This window comes from Schistocerca nitens, chromosome 9, assembly GCF_023898315.1.
Source record: "Schistocerca nitens isolate TAMUIC-IGC-003100 chromosome 9, iqSchNite1.1, whole genome shotgun sequence".
Taxonomy (NCBI): Eukaryota; Metazoa; Arthropoda; class Insecta; order Orthoptera; family Acrididae; genus Schistocerca; species Schistocerca nitens.
Genome location: NC_064622.1, coordinates 302,565,280 through 302,584,928, shown reverse-complemented (window position 1 = coordinate 302,584,928; position 19,649 = coordinate 302,565,280). Strand labels below are relative to the sequence as shown.

The window sequence follows — 19,649 nt, the reverse complement described above, 5'->3', positions numbered from 1 at the left end:
GAAAATAGCATCATCAAATGTTGTTAGCTGGGATATTGGGTGGTAGTTTGTTACATCAGTTTTTTCATCTTTCTTGAAAAGTGGTTTCACACAGCATATTTTAATCTAAGTGGAACAATGCCTTGTTTTAGGGATTCTTTAAAAATGTGATAAAAGACTGCATTTATACAGTCATGACAGTGTTTAAGTGTCTTAGTTGAAAGGGTTTTTTGACTTCATCTCTCTGTCTTATTAATCTCACTAATTGTTATGGGGATTATCTTCATCTGGCAAACTCCTGGCATTTTTAGCTTTATGCAGAAGGGCTATTTCATCACCCATTGAGCCTTCACAGCCAATTTTTTCAACACCTGTTAAAAAAAATGTTTATTGGAGATGTTAGCAACTTCGTCAGTATTTTTTACTACATTTCCATCCTGAATTAATTCTATGTCAATCATATACTCTACTTTTTTACCACTCTCTCTCTTTATAACTTACCAGATGGTTTTTGATTTGTTATTTGTGTTATCAGTTTCAGATGTTATGTACATAGTTTTGGATTTTTAAAATATTACAGTACAATCAGTGGTCCTTCTTTTTGATGGGATCACTAGGTAGCCTTAGGGAGTCATATAAATTAATAATTTCTTTTTGTTCAACAGGAAATTCTGATCCCTTTAATAATCCAGAGTTTCCGTTTTGCGGCCTGAGAATTGTTTCTCAAGATTATGTTGAGGCAATAAATGTGCAAGATTTCATTGCCTGTGGAAACGAAATTTGCTCTGTGCTAACACAGCTCAATTCATTTCTCTATTTTTTGTGGCCTGAAAGAGACTCTACTTTCAATGACGGATTTTTCGATATTCGATTTCAGTCGAAGATTGAGTTTGATTTCAATGTATATTGTATAGTATCTTTGTTGAATTCGAAGTTCTACTGCGCGTAGCAACGAGTTGGTGGGTTAGGAGTTGCCGGTGTTTGTGGATTTTATTTTTGTTGTTGGTGTGTGAAAAATGCAACCAAATGATCCAGAAAAATTTGATGGAATGTTGCTTGCTATGGCACAGCAACATGAAGGTGGTGTCCAAGAGGTACAGTCAAATGCAACGTGTGTATATTATGTCACTGAATTTGTATTATTTTCCTTTAATGCTTTTTAGTTCCTTGTGTACGCATTCCAGATTGCAATGCTTTGGTGACTCTATGTATTTTAACAATGTGGCAAGGTACTAAGTATGTTACGGTTGTTGATTCTAGAAACATCGATCGTGCAGCTCAGGAATATGTTGTCAAGTTTGTTAAGAGCCTGGATCATACACAGTTTTATGTGCAACTCTACCGGAATATTATATTTTCTATACTCACAATATTTTCAAAAATACTATAAACGCACTTTTTGAAATTAGAACAGGAAACTATTGTCTTCCTTATCAGCAAGCATGTGGGAAATACGTATTGTCACCACGGTTGTCTGCTTTTCTAACGTAGTGTTCAGGGTTGGCAGGACTTTTTCAGTTTACATTAACGCCAGGTAAGAAACGTAAATGTGTGTGGAATATTAGAAAATGTCATGCGTGAGACACTAGGTGATGGAATTGCAAAATGTGTTAAGCAGGTATTTTGCCCGAATTATAGGCCTAGTGATAGTAATTTTTTTCGTTACTTCTGCCTATTATTTAATAACCTGAATAGGCCTATCTAAATTGGTTGAGCTAAAAACACTAGATAATAAAAATTTGCCCCAGTCTTTGATAATAAGGTACAGGAATGTGAGGTGATAATTTTTGCAGATTAAGAAATTTATGCTTAGTATGTAAACATCTAAGTCAGTCAGATATGAATGCTGATATACATTTAAAACAGGAAAGCCTTAGTATTTCATATTTGAAGTTCCTGACTCGGAAAGGCCATAGACATAAAGAAACAATGTTATGCTCTGCTCAACAATTATTGTGCTAGTGGCCTACCTTTAGGATTGGTAAGAGTGATCTTGCAGTAGTGTAAATCATATTCAAACACTGCACTGCTGTTCCGAAGGATTAATTCATCATACTTCTTTCAGCTACTGGACACCATCTTCAGTTTCCTAGCAAGGAAAACTGATTTCTTTACTGGTGGGGGTAAAGGAGCAGGAGAAAAAGTAAGTCTTAATTTAAAAGTATAGAGTAGTAAAACAAATTATAACACAATTTTCCTGTGGGTAATTCAAAGTCATACTATCCAAAAGTTCATCAAGGCACTGTTGGTCCAGATTGTCCCACTCCTCAACAATGATTCTGCGTATATCCCTCAGAATGGTTGGTGGCTCACGTCGTCCATAAACAGCCTTTTTCAATCTATCCCAGGCATTTTCAGTGTGGCTCATGTCTGGAGAACATGCTGGCCACTCTAGTCGAATGATGTCGTTATCCTGAACGAAGTCATTCACAAGATGTGCGCGATGGGGGTGTGAATTGTCGTCCATGAAGACGAATGCCTCGCCAATATGCTGCTGATATGATTGCACTATTGGTCGGAGGATGGCATTCGCGTATTATACAGCTGTTTCAGTGCCTTCCATGACCACCAGTGGTGTACGTCGGCACCACATAATGCCACCCCAAAACAGCAGGGAATCTCCACCTTGCTGCACTCGCTGGACAGTGTGACTAAGGCATTCAGACTGAACATGTTGCCTCCAAACAAATCTCCAATGATTTTCAGGTTGGAGGCATAGGCAACTTTCATCGGTGAAGAGAATGTGATGCCAATCCTGAGTGGTCCATTTTGGATGTTATTGGTCCCATCTTTACTGCACTGCATCATGTCATGGTTGCAAAGATGGATCTCACCATGGTCATCAGGAGTTAAGTTGCACTTCAGGCAGCCTATTGCGTGCGGTTTGGTAACACGACGTCCTGTAACTGCATGAAAAGCATTATTCAACATGGTGGCATTGCTGTCAGGGGTCCTTAAAGCCATAATCCGTACGTAGCGGTCATCCACTGCAGTAGTAGCCCTTGGGCGGCCTGAGCAAGGCATGTCATCGACAGTTCCTGTCTCTTTGTATCTCCTCCATGTCCGAACAACATTGCTTTGGCTAACTCCGAGACACCTAAACACTTCCTTTGTTGAGAGCCCTTCCTGGCACAAAGTAACAATGTGGATGCAATTGAACCGCGGTATTGACTGTCTAGGCATGGTTGAACTACAGACAACATGAGGCATGTACCTCCTTGCTGGTGGAATGACTGGAACTAATCGGCTGTCCGACTCCCTCCATCTAATAAGCGCAGCTCATGGTTGTTTACTTTAATTGCGTGGTACTATGTGTTTAACAATTTGCATTTCCTAGATGGCACCAGGAGTTCACTTAGCTAATGATACATATTGTAATGTGTCAAGTCATTTGTGAACATTCATAGTATCCTCTGTATTCTTCCCGCCTGGCACTTTCTTCCCGCCTGGCACTTTCTTCCCGCCCGGCACTTTCTTCCCGCCCGGCACTTTCTTCCCGCCCGGCACTTTCTTCCCGCCCGGCACTTTCTTCCCGCCCGGCACTTTCTTCCCGCCCGGCACTTTCTTCCCGGCTACTCTCTTCCCTATTTCAGAACTTATTCACAGTAAGTGCTTTAAAAACTGCCCCAAGGTTAATGCCTGAAATTTTAGATCTGGCTGGAGATTTATTTCCTTTAATGATTGACAATAGCTGCTTAGATTGAAAAGTACTTCCAAACAAGGAAATAATTCAAATGCAAATTTTCAAAAATTTCCTGACCTAATATCATACTCCGCAAGCCATCTTATGGGTGGGTGGGGTGCAGGTTACTTCTGGTACCACTAACTGACACCTCCCTCTCATGAACAGCACATGGGAAGAATGATAGTCAGTAAGGCTCTTTATTGGCTCTAATTTCTCAAATTCTGGTTGTCACACGAGATGTATGTGGCTGAAAGTAATGTTGTCTGACTCTTTCCGGAAAGTTCTTTCTCGAATTTTTTAATAAATCTCTCCGTGGTGCACAGTGCCTCTTGTAATGGTTGACAGTGGAGTTCATTGAGAATCTCAGTATGCTCTCATGACGACTAAACGATCCATTGACGAAACATGCCACTCTTCGTTGGATCTTCTTTCTGTCCTCTTATCAGTCCTACTTGGTAAGGACCCCATATTGATGAACAGTACTCAATAATCGGTTGCAGAAGAGCCTTCTAAGCAATTTCCTTCATTGATGAGTTACAGTTCCTATGAATCTGGCATCAGATTTTCCCATTTGTTTTACATGGTCATTCCACTTACGGTTGCTCGGGCAGACAACTATGTATGAAATATAGGCATGCAATGTCATTAAATCAATCTTCAGATGTGGGTCACACAGGGTCTCAGTCTGTGTTTGATTGGGTACTAATTCCATATCTATTATACAAATCAAAAAGAACATGTAAAACTTTTTTTTACGATGATTTAAAATCGGCAAATCTTGATTGAAACTCATTTCTGAGGCTCAAGACTTTTTCTGAATATATTTTTGTTTGATGTTGTTTCACCTTAACAAGTTTTCTTTTGTTTTTTCTCCATGTTGGGAATTGTATTAAATCTTTATTTTTCAACTGTTTTTTCCATAAAACTAGAGTATATTGTCCATAATGATCTGATCTTTTCCTTAACGTTTCAGATTTTAGTTGTACAAGTGTTTTGTTATATCAACCACAAAGGGTAAACATTGCAACCATATTTTCTCTAAAAAACTGTATTTTATCTTTATTTTAAATTGTTAAGAACTGACATGTTACCCCTTTTAAGTCTGAGAATTGTTTAAGAATAGCCAACATACCGCATTGTAATGTGACATATGCAAATGATCGGAGTGAAAGAACTGTTGCTGATTCGAAACTCAAGTATACGTTGCCTTTATGCACAATTCTTACTGATTTCTAATCCAATGCTGGTGATGACTCTTTGACTCGTGCATTTTACTTCCTTTTTTGACAGTAATGAAACAAAACCATGATTTTTTTTTGTAGTCAATAAAGCAGTTCCACTGTAGCATCCTATACAAGTGTTTTGCATCGAAACTTATTACAACAAGTCTTCAGAATTATTGAAATCTGTGTTACAAATATGAAGAAGCATAACCAAATGAGGTATGCCTCAAATGCCAGCAGTCTCATACAGGAAATGGTAAAAGTTTTGAAACGAAGATTTTTTTAAATTGGATCTGAATACTTTGTCAGCCAAATCAGTAACTCTTTTTGTAACTGTGTTCCAAGACAAAGGGATTGCTTGACGAAGAGCCTTCGCACTTCCTAGACAAACAATTTCTGCAGTTTTTATTATGTTTTCTCTTAGATGATCACCTTCAGTAAAAGGTTTAGAGTATTTAGTTATCAACTCCAACAAGCTGTAACTTACGTGCACTGCCACTTCACTGTCTTGTGTTGTTGGTTAAAACATGTTTCTTCAATCCCAACTCAAGCTCTTCAAACCTTTCTTGTCTCATTAATCCTTCGTAATTATTGTGTGTTGACCTGCGTTGTTATAATGATGACTAATGTTACATAATTTTGGAACACTAATAGCATAATTTTGGTACACTAATAGCAGGATTGCATATCAAGGCAATTATTTTATTATTTACTTCACAGCAAAAGAATTCAAATTCCCACTTTTTTGTAAGCTTTGATATTTGCCTCCAATTCTTCTTTAAATTTTCTACCACTTCGTTTCAGTCAAAATGCTGAATACAAAGCATTGAAATAAATGAATCTTCTGTTAAAATTATTAAAACATTTTAGTAATAAATAATATTTTTATGTATATAAACATACCAGACACAGAATAATTAAGACACAGAATAATTACATAAATTGATAACTCTTTTCCAAAAGGAAAATAGAACTTATATTCACCCACTAAACAAATTGATCCGTACAAAATTAAAATCTGTCGATGCAGCTGTTGCATGAAGTGGGATGAGAAGGAAGTAGAGCTCTGCCACAGCGGGATTTAGAGGGGTGTGAGGTGGGGAAAATGTTTGTCTTTCTTCTGCATTGGTACTAACTCGGGCACCATGCACCAGTAGCAGCTATGGCAGAAATGGTACATAGGTGCAACAAGCTTTGTGGAAGCGTATTATAGAGAAGTTTGTGCTCATATATGTTAAATTTTTGTAGTAATAAAAATGACTAATGGACCAGGAAAAGCTTCATCAATTGTTTTACTAACACTGGACACCCGTTCATTGAGCAGCTGCAATACAGCTGTTTTGCAAGGACCAATCCTATTCTGGGCAGCTATATGTCATGATGGGCAAGAGAAATGGTGAGGGAGAGGGCAGATTCATGTTGCAACATGCAGTTAAACATTAGTTAGTATTTACAGGTTTTTATGTAGCCAACAGTTGGATACACTGACACCTCGATCATGCCGGTGAGGTCTGTTGTCCGTCACGGTGGCAGATGTTGAGGTGCCATGTGGGTTGCCAGCCTTGAAAGGTGGGCACGATTTGCCCAGGCCGTCCGAAGTTGTGTTGATTATGCACCCTCGTGTTTATTCATTGCCCCATGTCGTGCACTTTGGTGCAGTAGCCGACACTAGATGTCCTAATGCCGAACAGGAATGTCCCCATCACTCCCTAGGGTTTACAGTCCATCAGTTGGAAGACCCTCAGAGGGTGGAGGCTGGCTGGGCACCAGCTCCCCATTTCAGTTTCCCTCAAGTCCTGCAGGCTCCACACCACACGTATGGAGTACCTTGTGCCAGAACTCAGTGTGTTAATCGGGCAGGTAGCCATCCAGTCTTCTTCACCCAGCTATAGACATGGTTTCTCTGAAACTCAAAAAGTCTGTAGTTCTCTTATTTATGCCCTTATAGCCACACTTCTGACATAGTTCTGCTGATGGGGTTGAGGGGAGCGGGTTCACCATACTACTTGCCTGCTAGCTTTTCTTAGTTCACAAAGTGCCGAGCACAGGTTGTTAGGCCGTGTTATATTTGCAGTTGAGTTCCTCGGTAGCATGCAAGTGCTCTTGAGGTACAAAGTATTACTTCGCTTTTGGTCACAGTGTGTCGGTGTTTCAGCCATGACCAGGGTAGCAACCATGTCTGCCTGGAATGTTTTGATATAAGTTCAACAATACTGCCCAGTGTCTTACTTGATTAACGTATCTTATTGCCCGACCTCGCCTCTACTGCATACCCACAGCTGAAATTAAACTTCAGAAACTTAAATTTTGTGTGCCAAACTTTACAGGACGCAGCAGTTGTGGTGCTGCTGTTGGCACCAGTGGAAAACGACATGATGTCATAGTCTCTGAATATTACCATCTTGTACTGATACGTGTCGAGCGACAAGATGATGATGATGATGATGATGATGATGATGACAGACTACTGACAAAAACTTTGATCAGGATTGATCTATTGTTGATTCATGAATGCGCAGCAGTGCACTCGTTAGGGTCTGTCAAATGGTAGTCACTTCTCAAAATGTTCACCTCTAGTTGGGTTTTGGCACTTCCGCTCAAGGTGACAGAGTATTTACGTAGCATAATAGATGATGGAGTCTGCAGAAATAACCTTAAAGGGCTGTGTGCAACCAGCAGGCTTCAAGTTTTGTGACCTTTGTCCGCATGTTCTGACCTTAGTACAACAACAACACCGTGGCATGTATACCTTAATTGAAACTCGCAGAGTTGTGTGTGTGTGTGGGTTTTTTTTTTGTTTTTTTTTTTTTTGTTTTTTTTTTTTAAATAAAAAGTAGTAGTCTTCTGAAAACTGGAGGTTCCTTACATTTCAACGTGATTAGCAACAATTTTGTGATTTTGTACCTTTAAAAACTGTGTTAAAGAACAAATTGCATATATGTCGGAACACTTGAGTTGCATAACACTTTTAAAGAGCTATTGTAGGCAAATGAGCAGTAGTCTGATCTTCCAACTGCTGTAGCTCTGGACTCGTTGACCAACTGTGTTGTGTGTCAGTGGCGACTTGTGTTTCTATACTGCTACATTTCTTAAGTAAAAGTGGAGATTATAATTCAGATAGTCCTTGTAAGTATAACTGTGAATTATTTGACCTTTTATAAGATTTTATAGTGTGCAGAACTCTTGGGAACAAATTTTGAATTTTGTTGGTTGACTGCACCTTGTCTGTGTGTGTTAGTAAATGATTGTGTTATGTGGTAGAAAAGAAATACCTAAGCTAGGTACTTGAGAAAAGAGGGATTGGAAACACATTTTGACTCTGTGAGGAAGGATAAATAGAGTAATAGTCACTTCAAGTTTGTGATAAAGCCCTGCATGAGAAAGACTATCAGTAAACATAGTTCTAACTTCATTGTGTATTTTAAGGATAAATGTAAATCATGAAACACTTGCTATCTCCAGGAAACCATATGCTAAGTCACAAAGTAAGATATTTCGGGATGTGTTATAAACACAGGATGGGTGAGCAATGTTGGTTTTTAGTCTTTTGTATCTGTTTATTAACCGCACAAAGTGTCAGCTATGTGGTGAGTTATTCCGTCCATTACTTATATTGTATCCTGTATTTTCCGTTTATATGCATTGAAAAGAAGTATTTTGAAGCACATGATGCATTAACTTGAAGGGTGACTCCATTTTTTGTGTAGTTGGTAATGGAAAAGTTCAAGAAATATGAAAAGGTGGCATTAGACATGGAAGCACAGAAAGCTGAGGAACGAGAAGCCAATGAGAAACGACGCCGTGAAAAAGCAGAAGCACAGAGAAAGAAGGAACAGGAACTACAGAAGCAACAACAGGCTGAAGAAGCAGCATCCATTACTGAACTTACCGAAGAAGAGGCCAAGAAATTGCAGGATGAAATCGATCAGGTTAGTATATGCATTGAGTCAGTTTGATAGATTAATTGTGCAGTTTCATGTGCTGTATTTGTTTGCATAATCTCGTTTCGTCACTACAGCCTTGAACTTTTATAGAAATGCAAAGATATTGCTGGTCCTGCCAGCATTTAGAACTTCTTTCATAAAAGAGAGTTGGAGTTTAAGCTTCTGTGCCCACCAGTGGACAAGAATTGGACTGTAAATGTGATAAAAATTCTATCATCTGTTTCCTAACGATTGACTCCTAGCTTCAGGCTCCTCTTGCATGATAATGTTGATGCGTAGCACCTCACTGCCTACTTTTATTTCAAATGTGAGTATTAAAAGTTGTGTTATAGCTTGTCCCAGTGTTATTTTGCGTAGAGGTGTTTTTGAAGAGTCACAAAAGCCAGACTGCAGTTTCCTCAAAAACATTGTATACAGTTTATAGCTACAACTCTTCTCTATTTACTGGCAGATTTTCATTGTTTTCTGGTTAGTCGTTTCTGCAGAATAATGCCAATGCAAGGCCATATGATGAAGCTTGCTGCTGCAGCTATTGATGTAGAAAAATTGCAAATTTAAAGCCTGAAAATTTGCTGGTTATGTCACATATCATTAATAATGTATAATTCCCACATTTTTTGGTTAAGAGTTTGTATTTGCATTAGTAGTTGTGGTTGAACAGAGAAGCCATATCAGTGCACTGCCACTGTCGTAATGCAGAATAAGTGCGTATTCCACTAGCGAAGAGTGGCGACATACTGCTTGTGTACCATTGTAGCTTTGTCTTGTTAGTGGATATTACTTGTGAAGAACATCAGTCAGACTTTCAAGAAGCAGGAAAATGGAAATTGGATGTATACTAGCAGTTGTCAATAAATGAGTAATGAAATTTGTAACAGTAAGTAAAAATTTGAACTGGTATGTGCATCAATTAGCTGGAATAAATTTTACAAGACAGAAAAGAATGAAATGGAAAGAACCTATTGTTATCACTTTCTGCACTGTGTGAGGTCTCACTGTTGCCACAGTGATCTAATTGAATCAGCATTGTTTCTATTAGCATGTCAAGTCAACAAACTCTTTATGCTAATCAGTATTTGAGTCTGCATATGAGCCATCAAATTTCTCCATACACTTTGCAGAGTTGAGATGTATACGAGCGCTTATATGTCTGGTTCTTTGTCATTAATTTTTTTGTGTTACTTCCAAATATGTAGACTAGTATTGAATTTGCAATGTACCACACGCAACCTCAGAAGTTTAAATTCATCGTCCACTGAACACAATACTCCGCAAAAAGAATTATAACAACATTAAGTGCAGTTTCATGTTCAAGCAAAACCTGCTTTAGTAAAGCCCTTGTAAGATGTGACATTAGATAGAAACTCTGCATCTCTAATCATTAAACTTTGGCCCTCAGTTTGCATGTGGCACAAATCAAGTGTTTGTGCGGCCCACAGCTCTCAGCCATATTTTTTAATACTTGTATACATGTAATAATGCACAGCCAAATCCAGAAACATGAACTGGTGTTAAGAACTTCATGAGAGTGTAATTTCCGTTCTCAGTAATAAACAAAAATACTTAACACAGACAGTAGTATTTTAAGATATGCTAATTTTAATTGATGTTGATAAATTTTGTCACTGATCTCAGGAGCGTAGGGGGTAAGTACTGTGGGTTAAAGGTTGTGTGAGGGTGAATCTTTCATTGTCCGTCTTCCAGTACTGCAAACTCCCCGGTGTGCATGACTCATACTGATCAGTTATGTTATAAATTTCAAATGGAAGTAACATGGATTCTTGAATGCATGTTATAGAGATGGTCATCTTCAAATGTGATACATAAATGGTCATTCTGTAACGTTACAAACTTTCGGGGATGATGGAGAAGGGTAAATGTATCAATGTGAGGTAAGGTATTGTGGAACAGAAAGGACAGAGTCGAAACTTCCAAGCAAAAATCGTTCTGATACCTCTGATCGTGGAATACATCTACTGGTACTGTTTTAGCGAAGGTTGTAGGGTAGGCAACTTACAGAGGTTGGTAGTATGGACCAGAATATGAAAAAAAAGTCTACTAAACATGAGTTCTAAAATGCAAGTCTTAAGAACTACAAACACTTGTTCATCTTTGATACTGTGAAACACGTCCACTGCAAGTTCTTTGGTTTCTGTATTTTTGGTGGAGGTAGTATGGGTCAAAGCAAGAAAAAAAGTCCAGCAAGTATGATCTCTAAAATGCTTACCGTAAGAGCTATGAGCACTTCTTCTGTAGAAGAGATGTGTTTCACTGTAGCAAAGATGAACAAGAGTTCATAGGTCTCAAGGTATTAATGTTAGAACACATGTTTACTATACATTTTTGTCTTGTTTTGGTCTACCCTGAAAGTTGCCTACCCTGCGATCTTAGTAACAGCAGCGGCTCAAGTATTTCACTGTCAGAGGTATCGGAATGATTTTTGCGTAAAACTTTTGACTTCCTTGTTTCCGGACCAGGGTCAGTTACCTTGAATTGATACATTTACACTCATTCGTCCTTGAAAGATTGTAATGTTATCATGGAATCACCTTGCTTTTGGAGCAAGGAATATGAAATTAAATTAAGTCTACTGTAGTACAAGTTAATGAATAGAATAAAAATGACAATCAAAACATTTGCGATCATCTCTCATATTGCATAATCTGTTTAAATATAAGTACTTTTGTTGATAGTTTAATCATCTGCACACAAATACTATACAGCGCCACTTCACCAGGCCATTACAGTGTCACAACTTCAGAGTCACTGTGTTTGGCTGGAATCTGAAACAAAACAGTGGACATGAAGTGTACTGGATGATGTTGACGATAAGCAATAGGGGGCTAGCAGCGAATGTACTTGCCCTTACTTGAGCTACACTATTAGATGTCTGGAAGAAAGTTCCAATATTTACAGAGGATGTAGTCTGCATTAAGGGAAGGAAAAAGGTCCTATAAACATTGGTCATAAATCTCATATCTTCGGAGTTATGTCCTGCATGTGGACGAGGAACCTATCTTGCATACCAAGCACTTTGGCACAAGACAAATGAGGAAACAGCATATGTACTAGACGTATATGCAGCACAATGTGTTTTCAATGGTATCAATCGTGCACCCAACCGAGGAACACTTACAGTATTCAGCAGCATACTACAGTATGTAATGTATTGGTCAAGTATGTTACTTTTATCTAGTGTACCCGTAGTGTTCATACAGCACACTATTTGTTGTGACAGCAGTACATTACTGTAATTTATTTCCGTGTCTGTCACTGGTTGTACAGCTCTCGATGGAGGCCTACTATTCAACACAAGAGATGGGAGGTACAGTCTTCTGCCATGAAGAAGCAGATGGAAGGAGCCAACGGGCTTTTAACCTCTTTGTCACCAAATGTCCACAATGCCATACACCATCTGTAAAGATGTTTAGTACCCTTTTCCAGTGGCTTTGCACCATGAACATGGGATCATGGCAGACCTCAAACAACTTGCAGTGTGTATTAGAACATAGGATGGACATCTCTGGAACAAGTGTCTGAAGGATAGCTACAGCAGAAGGTACTGCTAAATCTGTTGTCTGGACAGTCTTCCATGAACAGTCACTCTATCCCTACCATATGCAGTGAGTCCAAGCATTCAGGAATCACAGGGACAGCTTTTTAGGTCCCTAGGTTCTACATAGCAAATTTAATGGTTCTCAATATTGTCATTTCCTTCAGAACCAATTAACTGTTTTTCCATTACATGAAAACTGCAAATGTACATGCATGATGTGGCACAGGCCCATTGTCAACTTTGCTTGAGGCATCACCTAGCATGAGTCTTTCAGGAGCGATGGATTGGTTGGGGAGGGCCAATACCATGGCCTGCCCATTCTTCTGACTTTAACCCTGTGGATTTTTTGCTTTGGGGACTTGTAAAGACCTTGTTGTATGTGGTCCCCGTATGTGGTGTGTATACGCTTCAATACCTGTGACGCAATCCAGCAACAACCAGGGATGTTCCAATGAATGCCAGATTCCATGAGACATAGGGTGGAAGGCTGTGTTGCAACAGATGATTCACATTGAGCACAAGTTGTGAAGTGAAGTGTAGCACAGAGACATGGGGGTCATTGACAGTAGTAAACCGTAATTCCTAATATATAAGATTTACAACCAGTGTTTATAGTGTCTTTTTTCGTTCCTGTGTTGCACACTACATCATGTGTAAATACTGTAAGCTTCCTTCCAGGAACGTTGTATAGGCATAAGGTATGCACATTGTTTTTCATTTGTACCGGCTGATCAAAAAGTCAGTATAAATTTGAAAACTTAATAAACCATGGAATAATGTAGATGGAGAGGTAAAAATTGACACACATGCTTGGAATGACGTGGGGTTTTATTAGGGGGGGAAAAAAAAAATTCACAAAATGTCTGACAGATGGTGCTGGACAGCAAAACGTCAGTGACTGCGCATGACAATCGTGTATAAAAGGAGCTGTAATGAGAGAGACAATCAGATGTGCCAGCAGTCGCAGCATGTTGACGTCACCTGTTAAGGCGCTTTTAGTGAAGCTGTATTATCAGAATGGGGAATGTGGTAGTTCAGCGTTACGATCCTATCGCCATAGGAAGGGGATTTGAACGGGTAAAGGTCTGTTGACAAATGCAGCTGTGGTGAGAATGATTTCGAAGTTCGAAGCCACGGGTTGTATAGACGATAGACCCCGTAGTGGCCGACCGAGCACGAGGTGTAATGCTGCTGAGACAGTTCAGGAAGAAATGGAGACTGTAGCGGGTTCATCTATGCACGGGGAGGTCAACGCTCGTGCAGTTGCACGTAGCACAGGCATTCCATACACTACTGTTTGGTTGGCATTTAGGCGTACCCTCCGATCCTATGTGTACAAAATCCATCGGCATCATGAACTGTTACCTGGCGATTTAGAGAAGCGGAGGGCATTTGCAGTGCGGGCGTTTCAAAAGATGGCGGAAGATGACGATTGGGTGAGTAACGTGTTGCGGACCGAAGCAGCTCATTTCACGCTCAGAGGGTCTATCAACGCCCACAACTGCAGTATTTGGGCTACTGAAAATCCTAGAACTGTTGTGGAAACTCCATTGCACGACGAGAAAGTCATGGTATGGGTTGGATTTACCACATCTACCGTTGTCGGCCTTTTTTTCTTCGAGGAAATGCGTGGTTCTGGTTTTGTAACTGTTACCGTGACGGGTAAGAGGTACGCCAATATGTTACAGAATTGCATCATCCCCAGCCTGGCTGATAAACACCTGCTGGAACGTACGATGTTTATGCAGGATGGTGCTCCACCCCATATTACTAGATGCATGAAAGATCTCTTGCGCGTGTTGTTTGGTGATGATTGTGTGCTCAGCCTCCACTTTCGTCATGCTTGGCCACCCAGGTCCCCAGACCCCAGTCCATGCGATTATTGGCTTTGGGGTTACCTGAAGTCACAAGTGTATTGTGATCGACCGACATCTCTAGGGATGCTGAAAGACAACATCCGATGCCAATGCCTCGCCATAACTCCGGACATGCTTTACAGTGCTGTTCACAACATTATTCCTCGACTACAGCTATTGTTGAGGAATAATGGTGGACATATTGAGCATTTCCTGTAAAGAACATCATCTTTGCTTTGTCTTACTTTGTTATGCTAATTATTGCTATTCTGATCAGATGAAGTGCCATCTGTCGGACATTTTTTGAACTTTTGTATTTTTTTGGTTCTAATAAAACCCCATGTCATTCCAAGCTTGTCTGTCAATTTGTACCTCTCTATCTACATTATTTCATGATTTATTCAGTTTTCAAATTTACACTGACTTTTTGATTACCCGGTATATCACATATTAACTATCTCGTGAAGATCGATTTATTCATTGATACTAAGCTAGATGTATTCTAATGATAGCATGCTCAAGCAAAAACCAAAAATCCTATCATTTTCTTTCTAAATGGGAAACTGATCACTTCTTTACCCACATAAAGAACCAAATGTGTGCATTTTCTGTGCTATGTATGTGTATCAGTTGGGAAGGAAAGGAAACATGGATTGTCCCTTCGAAACCATTCATTTGGGGATTGAAGTGAATTTCCCAATGGATTCTGCTTCAAGGAAAGAAAGTATAAGACAGCTAAAAATCTGAGGTGGTTGTTGTCGTCGTCGTCGTCGTCGTCTTCAGTCCTGAGACTGGTTTGATGCAGCTTTCCATGCTACTCTATCCTGTGCAAGCCTCTTCATCTCCCAGTACCTACTGCAGCCTACATCCTTCTGAATCTGCTTAGTGTATTCATCTCTTGGTCTCCCTCTACGATTTTTACCCTCCACGCTGCCCTCCACTACTAAATTGGTGATCCATTGATGCCTCAGAACATGTCCTACCAACCAATCACTTCTTCTAGTCAAGTTGTGCCACAAACTCCTCTTCTCCCCAATTCTATTCAATACCTCCTCATTAGTTATGAGATCTACCCATCTAATCTTCAGAATTCTTCTGTAGCACTACATTTCGAAAGATTCTATTCTCTTCTTGTCCAAACTATTTATCGTCCATGTTTCACTTCCATACATGGTTACAGTCCATACAAATACTCTCAGAAACGACTTCCTGACACTTAAATCTATACTCGATGTTAACAAATTTCTCTTCTTCAGAAACGCTTTTCTTGCCATTGGCAGTCCACATTTTATATCCTCTCTACTTCGACCATCATCAGTTATTTTGCTCCCCAAATAGCAAAACTCCTTTACTACTTTAAGTGTCTCATTTCCTAATCTAATTCCCGCAGATACCTGACTTAATTTGACTACATTCCATTATCCTCGTTTTGCTTCTGTTGATGTTCATCTTATACCCTCCTTTCAAGACACGGTCCATTTCGTTCAACTGCTCTTCCAAGTCCTTTGCTGTCTGACAGAATTACAACGTCATCGGCGAACCTCAAAGTTTTTATTTCTTCTCCATGGATTTTAATACCTACTCTGAACTTTTCTTTTGTTTCTTTTAGTGCTTGCTCAATATACAGATTGAATAGCATCGGGGAGAGGCTACAACCCTGTCTCACTCCCTTCCCGACCACTGCTTCCCTTTCATGTCACTCGACTCTTATATCTGCCATCTGTTTCCTGTACAAATTGTAAATAGCCTTTCACTCCCTGTATTTTACCCCTACCACCTTTAGAATTTGAAAGAGAGTATTCCAGTCAACATTGTCAAAAGTTTTCTCCAAGTCCACCAATGCTAGGAATGTAGGTTTGCCTTTCCTTAATCTATTTTCTAAGATAAGTCGTAGGGTCAGTATTGCCCCACGTGTTCCAACATTTCTACGGAATCCAAACTGATCTTCTCCGAGGTCGGCTTCTACCAGTTTTTCCATTCGTCTGTAAAGAATTCATTTTAGTATTTTGCAGCTGTGACTTATTAAACTGATAGTTCGGTAATTTTCACATCTGTCAACACCTGCTTTCTTTGTGATTGGAATTATTATATTCTTCTTGAAGTCTGAAGGAATTTTGCCTGTCTCATACATCTTGCTCACCAGATGGTAGAGTTTTGTCAGGACTGGCTCTCCCAAGGCTTTAAGTAGTTTTAATGGAATGTTGTCTACTCCCGGGGGCTTGTTTCGACTCAGGTCTTTCAGTGCTCTGTCCAACTCTTCACGCAGTATCATATCTCCCCTTTCATCTTCATCTACATCCTCTCCCATTTCCATAATATTGTCCTCAAGAACATTGCCCCTGTATAGACTCTCTATTCGCTCCTTCCACCTTTATGCTTTCCCTTCTTTGCTTAGAACTGGGTTTCCATCTGAGCTCTTGATATTCATGCAAGTGGTTCTCTTTTCTTCAAAGGTCTCTTTAATTTTCCTGCAGGCAGTATCTATTTTACCCCTCATGAGATAAGCCTTTACATCCTTACATTTGTCCTCTAGCCATTCCTGCTTAGCCATTTTGCACTTCCTGTCGATCTCATTTTTGAGACGTTTGTATTCCTTTTTGCCTGCTTCACTTACTGCGTTTTTGTATTTTCTCCTTTCATCAATTAAATTCAGTATCTCTTCTGTTACCCAAGGATTTCTACTAGCCCTCGTTTTTTAACCTACTTGATCCTCTGCTGCCTTCACTATTTTATTTCTCAAAGCTACCCATTCTTCTTCTACTGTCAATTGTTCCCTTATGCTCTCCCTGAAACTCTGTACAACCTCTGGTTCTTTCAGTTTATCCAGGTCCCATCTCCTCAAATTCCCGTCTTTTTGCAGTTTCTTCAGTTTTAATCTACAGTTCATAACCAATAGATTGTGGTCAGAGTCCACACCTGCCCCTGGAAATGTCTTAAAATTTAAAACCTGGTTCCTAAATCTCTGTCTTACCATTATGTAATCTATCTGAAACCTTTTAGTATCTCCAAGGTTTTTCCATGTATACAACCTTCTTTCATGATTCTTGAACCAAGTGTTACCTATGATTAAGTTATGCTCTGTGCAAAATTCTACAGGCGGCTTCCTCTTTCATTTCTTAGCCCTAATCCATATTCACCTACTACGTTTCCTTCTCTTTCTTTTCCTACTGTCGAATTCTAGTCACCCATGACTATTAAATTTTCATCTCTCTTCACTACCTGAATAATTTCTTTTATCTCATCATACATTTCATCAACTTCATCATCTGCAGAGCTAGCTGGCATATAAACTTGTACTACTGTAGTAGGCGTGGGCTTCGTGTCTTTCTTGGCCACAATAATGCTTTCATCATGCTGTTTATAGTAGCTTACCCGCACTCCTATTTTTTTATTCATTATTAAACCTACTCCTGCATTACCCCTATTTGATTTTGTATTTATAACCCTGCATTCACCTGACCAAAAGTCTTGTTCCTCCTGCCACTGAACTTCACTAATTCCCACTATATCTAACTTTAACCTATCCATTTCCCTTTTTAAATTTTCTAACCTACCTGCCAGATTAAGGGACCGGACATTCCACGCTCCGATCCATAGAATGCCAGTTTTCTTTCTCCTGATAACGATGTTCTCTTGAGTAGTCCCCGCCCAGAGATCCGAATGGGGGACTATTTTACCCAAGAGGACGCCATCATCATTTAATCATACAGTAAAGCTGCATGCCCTCGAGAAAAATTACAGCTGTAGTTTCCCCTTGCTTTCAGCCGTTCGCAGTACCAAAACAGCAAGGCCGTTTTGGTTAGTGTTATAGGGCCAGATCAGTCAATCATCCAGACTGTTGCCCCTGCAACTACTGAAAAGGCTGCTGCCCCTCTTCAGGAACCACATGTTTGTCTGGCCTCTCAACAGATTCCTGTCCATTGTGGTTGCACCTACGGTATGGCTATCTGTATCGTTAAGGCACGCAAACCTCCCCACCAATGGCAAGGTCCATGGTTCATTGGAAGGGGGGGGGGGGATCTGAGCTTAACACCTATTAAGGAAAGGCAGCCCCAGCCTATTCTCCCAACATTAAAAATAAAATAAAACAAAAAAAAACATTGAGGGAAGAAGAGAGTGCCGTCCTTTTATTTGAAGTTAATAAGTCTGATGAAAAAGTGTGTTTTTACAGTACTTTATTACTAACTGCTCTTAAAGTTTTACCTTATGTACAGTTCAGCTTTTTTCTTACATTCAGTTTAATTAAAAATTAATTTCATGTATACTAGAAATGTAAGTCTGTAGCTGTAATTAACTTAGCGCCTACGAGTTTATTAGCGTAGATTGTATGGCCTGCGTAGGTTTTTGTTTTGTTCTTCTTTCACCAGTTATTTGACCCCAATAGGTATTAAACTTGTAAAAATGCTGTAGCAGAATTTCTTAATTTCTGATGGAGAAACCAAGTGCCAGTTTTCGGTCTAGCTTCAGAATTGCCTTAATAGTAACAAATTTTCATCCCCCGTTTTATCCTCTTAGGGGTGGAATTTCAAAAAATTCCTTCACAAATGATGCCTACAGTATAAGATCAAAACCATCTGCAAATTTCAAGTTCTTGTCCTTTGTGGTTTGGGATGGGCAATGATGAGTCAGCAAGTTAGTGAGTCAGTCAGTTGAGACATTGCATTTTAAACAAAAAGAAAATTCCTGCAGTAGTGGGTGTTAGAGCTGCACCTTTTTTAGATTGAAGTCAGCTGATAGGTATTCCTGCTTAAGGGAAGTCTCTCTAACAAAAGAACCACTTTTGACAAAGCTTAGGTATCCGACTAATGAGGGAATTAGTATATTTCATCAAAATATACAAGTTACTAGAGATAAAGTGAGTGAATTGTTTATAGATGTTGACTCTGAAATTATTGGTATATCTGAACACTTCTTAAATAAGAAGATAATTTCAGAGGCTTCCTTTGCCAGGATACAGGTTGGCTGGCAGCTTTTCGAGGAGCTCTTTGCAGTGTGGGGGAGTAGTCATGTATGTGAAAAACGGCATCCCATTTGAGTCCATTGATGTTTCAAAGTACTGCACTGAAAAGGTGTTTGAATGTTGTGCAGGTGTGGTTAAATTTAATGGAGATAAACTTCTAACTGTTGTTATTTATAGATCCCCAGACTCCGATTTCACAACATTTTTGCTAAAGCTAGAGGAGGTTCTTGGTTCACTTTATAGGAAATACAAAAAGTTAGTTATATGTGGTGACTTCAATATTAATTGTATAAGTGATTGTGCAAGGAAGAGGATGCTGGTAGACCTCCTTAATTCATATAATCTTATGCAAACCATATTCTTTCCAACGAGAGTGCAAGGGAACAGTAGAACAACCATAGACAACATTTTTGTTCATTCCTCATTACTAGAAGGGCATTCTGTTA

The 19,649-nt window shown here is 39.4% G+C and overlaps 1 protein-coding gene across 1 annotated transcript in view; it reads left to right on the top strand.

Annotated features, from left to right (window-relative positions):
- The first annotated feature begins 883 nt into the window (after positions 1-883).
- The window catches only part of LOC126203767 (nuclear migration protein nudC), a 58,277-nt gene continuing 39,511 nt past the window's right edge, over positions 884-19,649 (top strand). The window contains exons 1-3 of the mRNA XM_049938136.1: positions 884-1,073; positions 2,045-2,122; positions 8,595-8,816. Coding sequence (XP_049794093.1) covers positions 996-1,073; positions 2,045-2,122; positions 8,595-8,816 — 378 coding nt within the window. The 5' untranslated portion in view covers positions 884-995. The remainder of the gene's footprint in view (positions 1,074-2,044; positions 2,123-8,594; positions 8,817-19,649) is intronic.